Here is a 14,623-nt window from a genome sequence, read left to right as displayed (position 1 = left end):
GCAACATCAGAGGAAGAGTATACAGTTGAGAGCGAAGGAATGAGAGAGAGAGAGGAGAGAGAGAGAGAGAGAGAGAGAGAGAGAGAGAGAGAGAGAGAGAGAGAAAGAAAGAAAACAAGAGGTGAATATGATTGGCATGCATACTGCTGGTCAACCAAGCATAGCAGAAAGTCTTGACCGTACTTAGTTGATCATTGGAGTCTTGGCTCAACCATTTCATTACAGAAGCATTATGGGATTGGCCTAACTCAGTTATAGATGTGGTTTGGTTCCCTAACTGCCCAGACCACTTCAAATGTGCCTATTGATAGAAGTCATAAGTCCCAATACTAAACTAATGGTTTTCTATTTTCAATCCATCAATTTATTTTTAATAACTTAAAAGTGACATATAATCTAATACTGTGCTTCAGTGGTGGATAATGTCATAATCGGATTAAGTTTAATTCAATAGAAGATTGCATAAAGACAATTGTTATGGCATAGTAAAGCAGGGGCTAAATGTGGTCCATGTGAAGCATTACAATGCAACTTCATCCAGTATTAATCCCATACAGTCACAGAATTGTATCCTGTGGACCTAACATATCTATCAATAGCATTTAGTTAAGATGTATTCCAGTGCATCAGAATGTCTTGATCAAGCAAGTGTTTTTAATCTGAGCCAGCAATACATTTTGCAATCTGCTCCAACCACTGACAGTAAACGGCTGAGACACAAAGCAGCCATCGGGGGCCAATCTGAGGGGGGTATGTGGGGTGGCTCGAGAGCGTCACTGGGTCTTTGTGAGACCGATGACTCCAGAGAGGGTGGAAAGTGACAGGCTGCAGCTCCATGCCTAATAAAGCCAGAACAAAGCGAGCAGCGGCCAGAGCAAACAGCGTGCGCACACACACACACACACACACACACACACACAGCCCCAAGTCAACGGCTGTCCAGTGAGGCCTCTTCTGTGAAGCCAAAACAGCCAGACACACACTTTCACTGGTCTTAGACAATGGAAACCCATCCCCCAACGTATCGTGCGCCCTTGCGCACACACACACCCTGACTGTTCTAGATGACCTGTACTGTTTTTAGAGCATGCTTCTCTGTAATAGTCTGTTTTTTTTTTAAAACACATGACAAGGCAGAAATGAGGGCCTAATTTCAGGAAGTGAATGTCTGTTTTGACAGTCCCTTCAACACCCTCCTTCATGATGCACCCAAGGGCTAGGTGCAGGTGAGGCCCCTACTGGCTATACTCTCACTGGATAGGGGTGTTATGGTAGCTCTGACGAGAGACGGACTGATCCATCACAACCAACCATGCTAATCTATCATGCATCAGGCTGCAAGCTGAGTGGCTTTCTTAAAACACACTCCTGAGAAAAGAAGGCAAACAGAAGAGCTTCTGATAATGACCCCCGAGCTCCCATTAACACTATCACAGCAAATACAGATTACCTCTCTGACCATTAGGATATTAGTAAGTGTACAATATGAACCCTGTAAGGTGGAGATTCCGCAAATGTGAACTGCCCTTTACGATAACTAATTGCGTTAGTTTGAAACATTTCAGAGTTTACCATTTAAATGGTCACCAAGCGCTGAGAAATAAAGGAACAAACATTGTATGGCAATTCATAGGAAAAGTTATTAAGTGATAATGCCCAAGAAGCCGGTGCTTGTTGTTAGTATGGCAATTCATAGGAAAAGTTATTAAGTGATAATGCCCAAGAAGCCGGTGCTTGTTGTTAGCAAACCGTGCCAATATATCCTCCAAACATCGGCTTCGAGGGCATTATCCCTTTTATACAACGGGTTACCAACATATTCAAATAATGATTGACATATTTTCATAAAAACATAATTTGTATGAATATATTCATACTATTTCATGCTTCCACAAAATATAGCACTAACACAAATCTAGGGTTGCTACCCTAGCCGGCTGGCCGTTCATTCTGTCGGTTAGGTTGCCAGAGACACAGTACTTTAGTATTTTTGTTCGATATCTATGGACGCGAGCCAGTCGTTCGTTCTAAATGTTCCATCGCCATGCTGTCTGGCAAACGTTCTTATCCCTTGCTTGCTAGCTAGCCAACTTCCACTAATACAGTCACATCAAACAGTGCAGCCAGAATAACAGAAATGAACTGCATTTGCATTTGTTTAAGCTGTTTTCTAGTGACATTTATTTGGATACATCCATAACAATGAGCTAATGATAAACGATTTTCCCCGGCATAGACAATTTGATCTCTTGCCAGGACACGGTTGTCACTAGTTACCACAGCCACAAAGTCAAAAACCCTGCCGATTTCCACTCTTTCTTCTCTTCTTAAAATTCGATTTTAAACCAAACCTCAGCCATAGCCTTAACAACACTGCTAACTTTATGCCTTACCCTAACCTTAAATTATGACCAAAAAGCTTTTTGTTTCCAATAGTTTATTTTACTTTGTGGCTGTGGTAACTAGTGACAACTCCAGGACACAGTTCAGAGGAGCTAGACGACTACACTAACACAATCACTTCAAACGGAATCTGGAAAAACAGCAAACTAGCTGTGTTTCATTTTGTTTGACCTGTTTTTCTATTGAAATGTATTTGTATGTATCCATAAACATTATGCTGATTCATGATTTCGACTGGCTGAGAAAAGTTGCCTGCCTGTCCATCTCTTCCCGGCACTTTCATTACTATGAAACAGTTGGAGATCGAATTTCCATATTGAAACAACGTTACAGATGTCTGAGAGACAGACAGCACGTTTTATACAAGCCGCCACTGTTGGAAACGAAATTCTAGTCTAAAAGAAATGGGAGATACTGTCTAGATGCTTTTTACAGTAGAGATCAAGTTCATAAATTGCCTGGCTGGGCTGATGCGATGGTGGATTGAACAGTGAGATTGAACAGTTCAATGTAGTCTTAGTGGGTGGTAACATGTGGATTAGACACTGGCTGGAACTCGGTTTTAACCAATCAGCATCCAGGATTAGACCCACCCATTGTATAATATGCCATAAATAACAGAACATTCCATGGTTTCTTGACATATTCATTAAATATCAATAAAACACGATAAGAAGGTTAACCTTTAAAAAGGTTGACTTTTTCATGTTGCTGACATGGAAAGTCATAAAATCCTTTGTCGTTAATCTCTCACAACTTCATGGCAATGATAGTTTTATGGCATATTACATCACCAGACATTGCAACTATTTATGTAAATAATTATCATATTCAATCTTTTTCTGAGATTTCCAGATCAAAGAACAGATGTGATAAGACCTCTTCACAACATGAGGCAGAAACAGGGCCAGCACGCAGCTTGGTGAATGAGTCTCACATGCTAGGAACTACATAAGGGTCATGATGAGCACCATGTTGTCATATGGCCACAGACATGGGACTTCTGCAAAGAGATAATACATTCTGGTAAAAGTAACACTGTAATGTCATTAAGGCATATTGTGGAGAAAAGCTAAATATATAGAAAAGTAAATCTTTACAAAAGTATAGTTCTTTCCATTTTATTTAAGGATATTCACAAGTTATGCTATAAAAAAATACAAGTAACAATATTTCTTAACAAAACATTCAAGTGCAAAATGGCTTTCATTTTGTGCCATACTATGGATCAAGTACTAATACATTTACGCCAGATTCCATGTCTATCATCATCTCCCAAAGTTCTCCCTGATCCAATGGGCCTATGTGTCCAGTCATTCCTGGTCCATGTGTGCACTGCAGTGCTGCAGAATCCCACAGAGAACACATGATTAACATTCCCAGGACCATGAATAATCCTAGAGAATGTTCTGTGGAACATTTAAAGTCTCCCGGTTCCAGCCTCTCATTCGGCATGCTCCATATAGTAGTTTGGGGTTCTGGCCAGGACTGGTTGAAGGATCGGTCACTGGGCCTCCATCTTTGAATCAGTAATGGACATTAGACTTATGATGGGCATGATCCTCCTTGAACCCTTCTGGCTAACTCCTCTGCTTGCCAACTCCACTAGCCAGCAAGCTACATCCAATTCTATAGATCCACTGACCATTGGTCTTTCTCCAATTCTATTGATTCCATGGACACTTTCTCCAGTCCCATTGGCTTATGTAGATGCAACCAATGTTATCAAACCAAGCATCATTCATTAGGACACAGCTGTAGTCCTACGTGATTGTTCGATTGATCTATGTGACATCTTTAACACAGATTACCACCACACATCCTCCATGTTCAGAGGAACATGCTGGTCTGGTATAGTCTGGTCCCCTTTATAGGGACATGCTCTGAGGGACAGCAGTGTCACAGTAGGACCAGTCTGGTCAACCCCAGGCCCAGGGTGGTGAGTAATGTCATCCAGCAGCGACCCCACGCTGTCCTCACAGGGGCCTGGGGTGGGGCTGAGCTGTAGGCCTGCTGCCTCATGGCAAACACAGCATTGGTGTGGTTGGTGGGGACCTCCACGTTGCAGATCATACCCTCACAGCACGACACACACTCCTACAAAAGGGAGAGAGAGAGAGAGAGGGAGAGAGCGGAGGAGTGAGCGACAACAAAATGAAAACACAAGGGCAGCAGTAATGGCAAATACTTTTCAGCTGATTCTACAAATTCCTGAGTAGACAGATGATGGTGGGTTATTGTGGATGGGTTTTGGTGTATGGACTTACTGTGTGACCCATGTCCCTGTGATGTCTACAGCCTGAAGCGTGACACACCTCCCTGGCAGCACACTTTTTGGTCACAAACTTGGTCTTGCCATGACTGGTGAAGTGGTGGACTGTCATACAGAACTGTGTATCTGAGGAAAGCATAACAAAGAAATATACATTACTCAACTGGTTAGCTGGCTTGACACGGGCCGGAGCTGTCCGGAGCGCCATGTTTTTGGGGAACTGCATACCGGCTTTGCTATAAAACAAAGTGGCCTATCACGGCCCAGATTCAGACACTGAGTCAAAAAAAGGTTGATCAAAGCAGAATGAAAGCGGGATCTGCATTGAATAGCAATGGGGAGTGGGCATTCATATCCTGATTCCGCTTTGTTCAAGTTTATTTGCTGCTAGTCTGTGAATCCGGTGTATACATGCCAGTAGACTGTTAGAGTTTGAGAATGCGCAGATTGAGAATACGCCAGCCTGAATGCGCAGGATGCACTGTTACAAGTTGTCAAATAAGGGTTCGTACGGTCATGACAATCCTGGAAAAGTCGTGGAATTTTAATATTGTGTTTCCCTTTTTAAATAAATAAAAACATCTACATATCAGCCATGATTAGAATTAGGTCTCCCTTTAGCGCGTCTCTGTGTGTGTGCTGTGAATCATCTGTGTGTGTGCTAGTGCAAGTGGGCAGTTGCCCGATGAGAGAGATATTTCAGCAGCAGGTAGACTATAAAATAATGAGAGACTAGACTAAACTCAGCAAAAAAAGAAACGTCACTGTCAACTGCGTTCATTTTCAGCAAACTTAACATGTGTAAATATTTGTATGAACATAACAAGATTCAACAACTGAGACATAAACTGAACAAGTTCCACAAACATGTGACTAACTGAAATGGAATAATGTGTCCCTGAACAAAGGGGGGGGGTGGTCAAAATTAAAAGTAACAGTAACAGTCAGTATCTGGTGTGGCCACCAGCTGCATTAAGTACTGCAGTGCATCTCCTCCCCATGGACTGCACTAGATTTGCCAGTTCTTGCTGTGAGATGTTACCCCACTCTTCCACCAAGGCACCTGCAAGTTCTCTGACATTTCTGGGGGGAATGACCCTAGCCCTCACCCTCCGATCCAACAGGACCCAGACGTGCTCAATGGGATTGAGATCTGGGCTCTTCACTGGACATGGCAGAACACTGATATTCCTGTCTTGCAGGAAGTCACACACAGAACGAGCAGTACGGCTGGTGGCATTGTCATGCTGGAGGGTCATGTCAAGATGAGCCTGCAGGAAGGGTACCACATGAGGGAGGAGGATGTCGTCCCTGTAACGCACAGCGTGGAGATTGCCTGCAATGACAACAAGCTCAGTCCGATGATGCTGTGACACACCGCCCCAGACCATGACGGACCCTGCACCTCCAAATCGATCCCGCTCCAGAGTACAGGCCTCAGTGTAATGCTAATTCCTTCGACGATAAACGTGAATCCGACCATCACCCCTTGTGAGACAAAACAGCGACTCGTCAGTGAAGAGCACTTTTTGCCAGTCATGTCTGGTCCAGCGACGGTGGGTTTGTGCCTATAGGTGACGTTGTTGTCAGTGATGTCTGGTGAGGACCTGCCTTACAACAGGCCTACAAGCCCTCAGCCCAGCCTCTCTCAGCCATAACTGTGACTTTAATTGCCTACCGTCTGTAATCTGTCTTACGACCGTTCCATAGATGCATGTTCATTAATTGTTTATGTTTCATTGAACAAGCATGGGAAACAGTGTTTAAACCCTTTACAATTAAGATCTGTGAAGTTATTTGGATTTTTATGAATTGTCTTTGAAAGACAGGGTCCTGAAAAAGGGACGGTTCTTTTTTTTTTTTGCTGAGTTTATATAGCCAATTCAAAACATAGCTTGTAGTATGGCTAGTTATCTCGCTAGATAACTATTTAGCTATAAGCATTAACGTCGTTGACTCTGTCGCCTTTCCACCAGCACCGTTGAGAAAAAAAATGACACGGTTGGGATTCCCCTCTAGACATTTAGGCCTATATCCGACAAATGTCATTATAATTATTATTATGTATATATTTTTTCAATATCTTTGTTAAATTGTAAAAATGCCAATAATCATCAGCAAAATATGACAATTAGATAATGCCATGCGCTTTCTTCCTGTCTTCTCCATTCAGATTATTTAAAAATGTAAATAATTAGGGGGTAGATCAGCTTTAATATTGCAGATAGATTGCAATGTAATCGTCTGCATCATTTCCAATCCCACATATTTGTTGGTAAATATATAAAGATATACACATTGTAAAATAATAGTGAAGACATCAAAACTATGAAATAACACATATGGAATCATGTAGTAACGAAAAAAGTGTTAAACAAATCCAAATATATTTTATATGTGAGATTCTTCAAAGTAGCCACCCTTTGCCTTGATGACAGCTTTGCACACTCTTGGCATTCTCTCAACCAGCTTCATGACGTAGTCACCTGGAATGCATTTCAATTAACAGGTGTGCCTTGTTAAAAGTAAATTTGTGGAATTTCTTTCCTTCTTAATGCGTTTGAGCCAATCAGTTGTGTTCTGACAATGTAGGGGTGGTATACAGAAGATAACCCTATTTGGTAAAAGACCAAGTCCATATTATGGCAAGAACAGCTCAAATAAGCAAAGCGAAACGACAGCCTATCATTACGTTAAGACATGAAGGTCAGTCAATTTGGAAAATTTCAAGAACTTTAAAAATGTCCTAAATTGCAGTTGCAAACACCATCAAGCTCTATGATGAAACTGGCTCTCATGAGGACCGCCACAGGAAAGGAAGACCCAGAGTTACCTATGCTGCAAAGGATAAGTTCATTAGAGTTACCAGCCTCAGATTGCAGCCCAAATAAATGCTTCACAGAGTTCAAGTAACAGACACATATCAACAACAACTGTTCAGAGGAGACTGCGCGAATCAGGCCTTCATGGTCGAATTCCTGCAAAGAAACCACTACTATAGGACACCAATATGAAGAAGAGACTGGCTTGGGCCAAGAAACACGAGCAATGGACATTAGACCGGTGGAAATCTTTCCTTTGGTCTGATGAGTCCAAATTTAAGATTTTTGGTTCCAACCGCTGGGCCTTTGTGAGACGCAGGTGAACGGATGATCTCCGCATGTGTGGTTCCCACTGTGAAGCATGGAGGAGGTGTGATGGTGTGGGGGTGCTTTGCTGGTGATATTGTCTGTGATGTATTTAGAATTCAAGGCACACTTAACCAGCATGGCTACCACAGCATTCTGCAGCGATACGCCATCCCAACTGGTTTGCACTTAGTGGGACTATCAATTGTTTTGGAACAGGACAATGACCCAACACACCTCCAGGCTGTGTAAGGGCTATTTGACCAAGGAGAGTGATGGAGTACTGCATCAGATGACCTGGCCTCCACAATCACCCAACCCCAACCCAATTGAGATGGTTTGGGATGAGTTGGACTGCAGAGTAAAGGAAAAGCATCCAACAAGTGCTCAGCATGTGGGAACTCCTTCAAACTGTTGGAAAAGCATTCCAGGTGAAGTTGGTTGAGAGAATGCCAAGTGTGTGCAAAACTGTCAATGTAAAATAGATTTGGAATTGTTTTAACACTTTTTTGGTTACAAAATCATTCCCTATGTGTTTATTTAATAGGTTTGATGTCTTCACTATTATTATACAACGTATAAAATTGTCAATATAAAGAAAAATCCTTGAATGAGTAGCTGTGTCCAATTTTTGACTGGTACTGTTATATACACATAAATATACAGTGCCTTTGGAAAGTATTCAGACCCCTTAACTGTTTCCACATTTTGTTACGTTACAGCTTATTCTAAAATTGATGAAATCGTTTTTTCCCCCTCATCAATCTACACACAACACCCCATAATGACAAACCAAATACAGGTTATACATTTTTGCTAATATTACACCTCCAATTGACTCAAATTATGTCAATTAGCCTATCAGAAGCTTCTAAAGCCATGACATCATTTTCTGGAATTTTCCAAGTTGTTTAAAGACACAGTCAACTTAGTGTATGTAAACTTCTGACCCACTGGAATTGTGATAAAGTGAATTGTAAGTGAAATAATCTCTCTGTAAACAATTGTTGGAAAAATTACTAGATATCCTAACTGACTTTCCAAATCTATAGTTTGTTAACAAGAAATTTGTGGAGTGGTTGAAAAACGAGTTTTAATGACTCCAACCTAAGTGTATGTAAACTTCCGAGTTCAACTGTATCTGATGCAAAAGATCAGAGCATTTAGCTTAAAATGTTGATAAACTATTATTTCTTAACATTATTAGTTCAGCAATGCGCACAAGGCAGTAGGCTACGCTCAAATGTTAATTTGGCTACCGGACAATGAAATAAAGTTGAAAACCAATAGAACATGAGAGAAATAGGCTACTGGTTTCATGGCATGTATAAAATAATTGCCTCTACGAATATGGTAGGATTTTGCCTAGGATACTTTGAAGCAGGGTAAAATGTATGTCGTAAAATGTTCAGGTTTCAAACAATTAAGTAGCTTTATGTTTTCAAAATGGATACTGCCTCCAGCTAATTGCAAAGATGTGTGACGGTCTGATGAAGCCTGCCTTCAAGCGCGCATGAATTAACAGTTGAGAAATAAAAATACTTGCTATTTTTAATCATGGCCCAAAATCTATTTTTAACACAGGATTGCACTTAGAACTGTTGCGCAATGATTGGGCTTATAAAAGTTCTGTCTGACAGATTTTCCACTAAAAGGCTCTGTATCTGTATGCCGTGCATGTGATAAATAAGAAACATAACAAATATACCTACGTGCCAATTCAATTGTTTTTCTCCTCCTGGACAATTGGCCGGAGCCAATTTTTATTTAAATCGGCTTTTCTTTTATTACCGGCTAACAGAAACTCTGCTACATAGAGATGCCACCAATTATTGGTCATGTAAATTTGGTTAAAAGTCACAGAGAAGTCATGGAAGTCATGAAATCAAAATGTGTATGTTCCCTTAACAGTGAATAATCAGAGGTTTCTATAGCATAATGTCATTTGGGAATTTCTGTGAACGTAGTCTAATGGACCGACTTGAAAAATGACTGCTCCTGCGCCTCTTTCAAGCACTGGCTATAACAGCATAATCATAAGGTATTAAAACAGTGTAACAGCAACAATAACAATGATTATTAAGTACTGGTTAACCCTATTAGTCATGCCAATGAGAAACACTAATATCTAACAGTATCTGTGTGAAACAACAGAGAGCACTACTCACTCTGTGGACACCACTTGTCCTCAGCCCAGCGGTTACAGTTGTAGTTGTCTGCAGCTTGCTCGCAGGTGAAGCACTTGAAGCTCTTAGGGAATGGAGTGGCTGTAAAGACATTCCCCCACTGTGTGTGAATCTGTGTTTTCACTCACATTGCTTCTGTTCAAACTTTTGTTTTGATGGATTCAAGTATAAAAAGTTGACGACATTGTTGAAGACATGACATCATTTCAACGAGTAAGCAGAACGTACCTTCCACAGGTGGTTTGACGTTGTAGAAGTTGATGCGATCAGCTGTAACCTGGTCACATATGGCCACCAGCGCCAGGAGTTGGATAGCAGCTGTGAGGTGCAGGGCCATGGAGAATGACATCATCACAGTCTATCAGCAACCTGAACCACAGCAACAGAAAGAATCAGGAATGGACATACAGTGAGGGAAAAAAGTATTTGATCCCCGGCTGATTTTGTATGTTTGCCCACTGACAAAGAAATGATCAGTCTATAATTTTAATGGTAGGTTTATTTGAACAGTGAGAGACAGAATAACAACAAAAAAATCCAGAAAAACGCATGTCAAAAATGTTATAAATTGATTTGCATTTTAATGAGGGAAATAAGTATTTGACCTCCTCTCAATCAGAAAGATTTCTGGCTCCCAGGTGTCTTTTATACAGGTAACGAGCTGAGATTAGGAGCACACTCTTAAAGGGAGTGCTCCTAATCTCAGTTTGTTACCTGTTTAAAAGACACCTGTCCACAGAAGCAATCAATCAATCAATCAGATTCCAAACTCTCCACCATGGCCAAGACCAAAGAGCTCTCCAAGGATGTCAGGGACAAGATTGTAGACCTACACAAGGCTGAAATGTTCTACAAGACCATCGCCAAGCAGCTTGGTGAGAAGGTGACAACAGTTGGTGCGATTATTCGCAAATGGAAGAAACACAAAAGAACTGTCTCCCTCGGCCTGGGGCTCCATGCAAGATCTCACCTCGTGGAGTTGCAATGATCATGAGAACGGTGAGGAATCAGCCCAGAACTACACGGGAGGATCTTGTCAATGATCTCAAGGCAGCTGGGACCATAGTCACCAAGAAAACAATTGGTAACGCACTACGCCGTGAAGGACTGAAATCCTGCAGCGCCCGCAAGGTCCCCCTGCTCAAGAAAGCACATATACATGCACGTCTGAAGTTTGCCAATGAACATTTGAATGATTCAGAGGACAACTAGGTGAAAGTGTTGTGGTCAGATGAGACCAAAATGGAGCTATTTGGCATTAACTCAACTCACCGATGTTTGGAGGAGGAGGAGGTGCTGCCTATGACCCCAAGAACACCATCCCCACCATCAAACATGGAGGTGGAAACATTATGCTTTGGGGGTGTTTTTCTGCTAAGGGGACAGGACAACTTCACCGCATCAAAGGGACGACGGACGGGGCCATGTACCGTCAAATCTTGGGTGAGAACCTCCTTCCCTCAGCCAGGGCATTGAAAATGGGTCGTGGATGGGTATTCCAGCATGACAATGACCCAAAACACACAGCCAAGGCAACAAAGGAGTGGCTCAAGAAGAAGCACATTAAGGTCCTGGAGTGGCCTAGCCAGTCTCCAGACCTTAATCCCATACAAAATCTGTGGAGGGAGCTGAAGGTTCGAGTTGCCAAACGTCAGCCTCGAAACCTTAATGACTTGGAGAAGATCTGCAAAGAGGAGTGGGACAAAATCCCTCCTGAGATGTGTGCAAACCTGGTGGCCAACTACAAGAAACGTCTGACCTCTGTGGTTGCCAACAAGGGTTTTGCCACCAAGTACTAAGTCATGTTTTGCAGAGGGGTCAAATACTTATTTCCCTCATTAAAATGCAAATCATTTCATAACATTTTTGACATGCGTTTTTTTCTGGATTTTTTTGTTGTTATTCTGTCTCTCACCGTTCAAATAAACCTACCATTAAAATTATAGACTGATCATTTCTTTGTCAGTGGGCAAACGTACAAAATCAGCAGGGGATCAAATACTTTTTCCCCTCACTGTATAATCAAGTATCATTTTAGCCTTTGCAAGCTCATGTAACATAGAACCAGGTGAATGGGAAAGGAGAAAATGAGGAAAAGAAGAATAAACGAAAGTGGATATTGAGAACGAGAAGAAGGAACAGGTTGGCCCTCTCTGGGACATTGAGAAGTTGGATTATCATGGAATTGAATCACTCCATGCCCTGCCCTGACCACGTTTACCTGATCCTGAGGGGGAAAGCCTCTGAGCTGAGGGGGAGGACCTCAGAGAGCTGCTGAATGGTTCTGGTCTCTATCAGATCTTTGAACCTTGACTTCTGACCCTTGGCCAGATGGGGCGGGGTAATCAGAGAGTCACGGCTGAGAGAGCAAACTGGCTCACTGGGGTCCAGAGGAGTCCATTGAGGGGCTAAAGAGACTGATCCTTCCCTGTCTAAAGCTGCTTTTTGAGCAGGCAATGGATAGTAGCCACTTATGAGAAGAGGAAAGAGCGATCGTTGGCAGCTCTTTGGGGAGCTTTTGATAAGCCGAACATTATTGTTAATTGATGTTTATATCACATATTATTATTATCACATTTGTCATCAAGCATCATGAATGTAGCCATACGGGATGGCCACCGTTTTGCAAGCTCCGACCCCACTTTGCTATTTTGTGAGTCTTCCGTCATCTATTTTTACGAAATGTATTCGCTATCATTTCTTGCCTCTTCAACAACAATCGGTTTGCTGACTCTAGCGTGTTGGAAGTGTCGACTCATTGTTCACCCGTCTTGTAATACCTGATGGTCTAATGCCGACCCTTCTACCTCCCAAGGGAGTTTTCATCTGTTATTGTGACTGTTGTATACATTCTACCTTAGGACAAGAAAAATAACAAGCTGGCAATTAACGAACTGAACGAGGCAATAAACAAGCAGGATAACTGGAGGCAGTTTTTATGGTTGCCAGCAATTTTAATTCTGTGTCAATTCTGCCGATAACATCGACAAGCTAACCACCTCCGTCACAGGCTTCATTAGGAAATGCATTGGCGATGTTGTTCCCACAGTTGAGGTTTGCTGCTTTCCCAATCAAATGCCCTTGATTAACACCAAGGTTGGCGCTAAATTAAAAGGACAGGGTTACCACACACAGGGCTATCGCAGACAACCCTGAGGCTACAAGTACAAGAACAAGTACAAGAAGTCCCGCTATGACCTCTGCAGAGTCATCAAACGAGTAAAAGGAAAATATAGGCTCAGACGTCCACCACATATGGCAGGGGCTACAGTCCATTACGGATTACAAAGGAAGACCCAGCCGTGATCTGCCCAACGATGTCTCTCTACCAGACAAACTCAATGCATTTGGGAGTGAACACCTCCTTCTGCAACTTGATCCTGGACTTCCTGATGGGCCGACCCCAGGTAGCGAGGGTAGGCAACATCACCACCACACTGACCCTCAACACAGGGGCCCCACAGGGGTGTGTGACAGGGTTCAATATTTTCCCAGTATTTTACAAATGTCCAACCCAGAGAATAAATCACTTTTCTCCTAGGTAACCTGGTATTTCCCGCCAAAACCAGAATTGTCATTCTAAAGCATATAAATATGTCTGGATTTGATTAGAGCTTTGATCAGCATGAATATTCAAGCCTAATGCTACCTGAGCCTGATGTGCCATACATTAAAGACATTTGTTTGAGCCCTACATTAAAGAAATGTTATGATCCCAAGTCCAAAAAAGCCGAAATGATTGTGCTGTTATCCAATACATAGCCTATGATATATTCGCTACCTCACATTACACAGGACAGAAAAACATAAAAGCCCATAGATGTAGCTATGCTCTCTTGGGTGAATAAATTAAACAATCTCCAGTAGCCTTATCTTTTTGAGTGTGGACTGTATTACTGTACTGTATTATACTGTAATATATGGACTGGAATTACGGACCTTGTTCAAACCATGAAACTGGGAGAGAACATGGGATAATGGTGCAGGACATGCAGCCTACAAAGTTACAATTATAGGCTAGCGAATTAGATTTTAATTTTGAAATATAATAGGGCCTATTTTACATTTTTATAAGATAATTAGACTACCTTTCATAAACATTTTTTTATTTTTATTTAACCTTTATTCAACTAGGCAAGTCAGTTAAGAACAAATTCTTATTTACAATGACGGCCTACACCGGCCAAACCCAGACGATGCTGGGCCAATTGTGCGCCGCCCTATGGGACTCTCAATCATGGCCGGTTGAAATACAGCCTGGATTCGAGCCCCTAATATTTCCCTAATGTTTTGTGACGTGCGTATTAGCCTATGTCCTCTTCCTCTCATTGTTGCTTCATTCCTTCCTCACTTTCAACAGTTAAATGAAATAAGTTTCGTTGTCCTCATCTTCATCCTTGTAATGACATGCTTGAATAATATAGGACCAGTGGCAATTTTAGCCTGTAAATCTTGGTGGGGTAAAAAGAATACATAAATAAAAATATGCATGCCAGCAAAGCTACTACACAACACTAAACAATACATGAATTGCACTATAACTGTGCCAAACGGTGCCTACAAACTGTTAGGGCCCACATAACGCTGTCTCAACAGCAGAGCCATGTCTGGCGAAACAGTTCATTAAGCCTCAT

General features: G+C 41.9%; 1 protein-coding gene across 1 annotated transcript in view; it reads right to left on the bottom strand.

Annotated features, from left to right (window-relative positions):
* Positions 1-3,508: 3,508 nt before the first annotated feature.
* Positions 3,509-14,623, bottom strand: part of LOC106586322 (ly6/PLAUR domain-containing protein 6B) — a 55,192-nt gene continuing 44,077 nt past the window's right edge. The window contains exons 2-5 of the mRNA XM_014173495.3: positions 10,218-10,358; positions 9,972-10,070; positions 4,671-4,801; positions 3,509-4,500 (exon numbers count right to left, since the gene is read on the bottom strand). Of these exons, the coding sequence (XP_014028970.1) occupies positions 4,303-4,500; positions 4,671-4,801; positions 9,972-10,070; positions 10,218-10,341 (552 nt within the window). The 5' untranslated portion in view covers positions 10,342-10,358 and the 3' untranslated portion in view covers positions 3,509-4,302. The remainder of the gene's footprint in view (positions 4,501-4,670; positions 4,802-9,971; positions 10,071-10,217; positions 10,359-14,623) is intronic.

Source organism: Salmo salar, chromosome 25 (genome assembly GCF_965601325.2).
Source record: "Salmo salar chromosome 25, fSalSal1, whole genome shotgun sequence".
Taxonomy (NCBI): domain Eukaryota; kingdom Metazoa; phylum Chordata; class Actinopteri; order Salmoniformes; family Salmonidae; genus Salmo; species Salmo salar.
The sequence above is the reverse complement of the archived record's forward strand: the minus strand, read 5'-3'. Positions and strand labels throughout refer to the sequence as shown.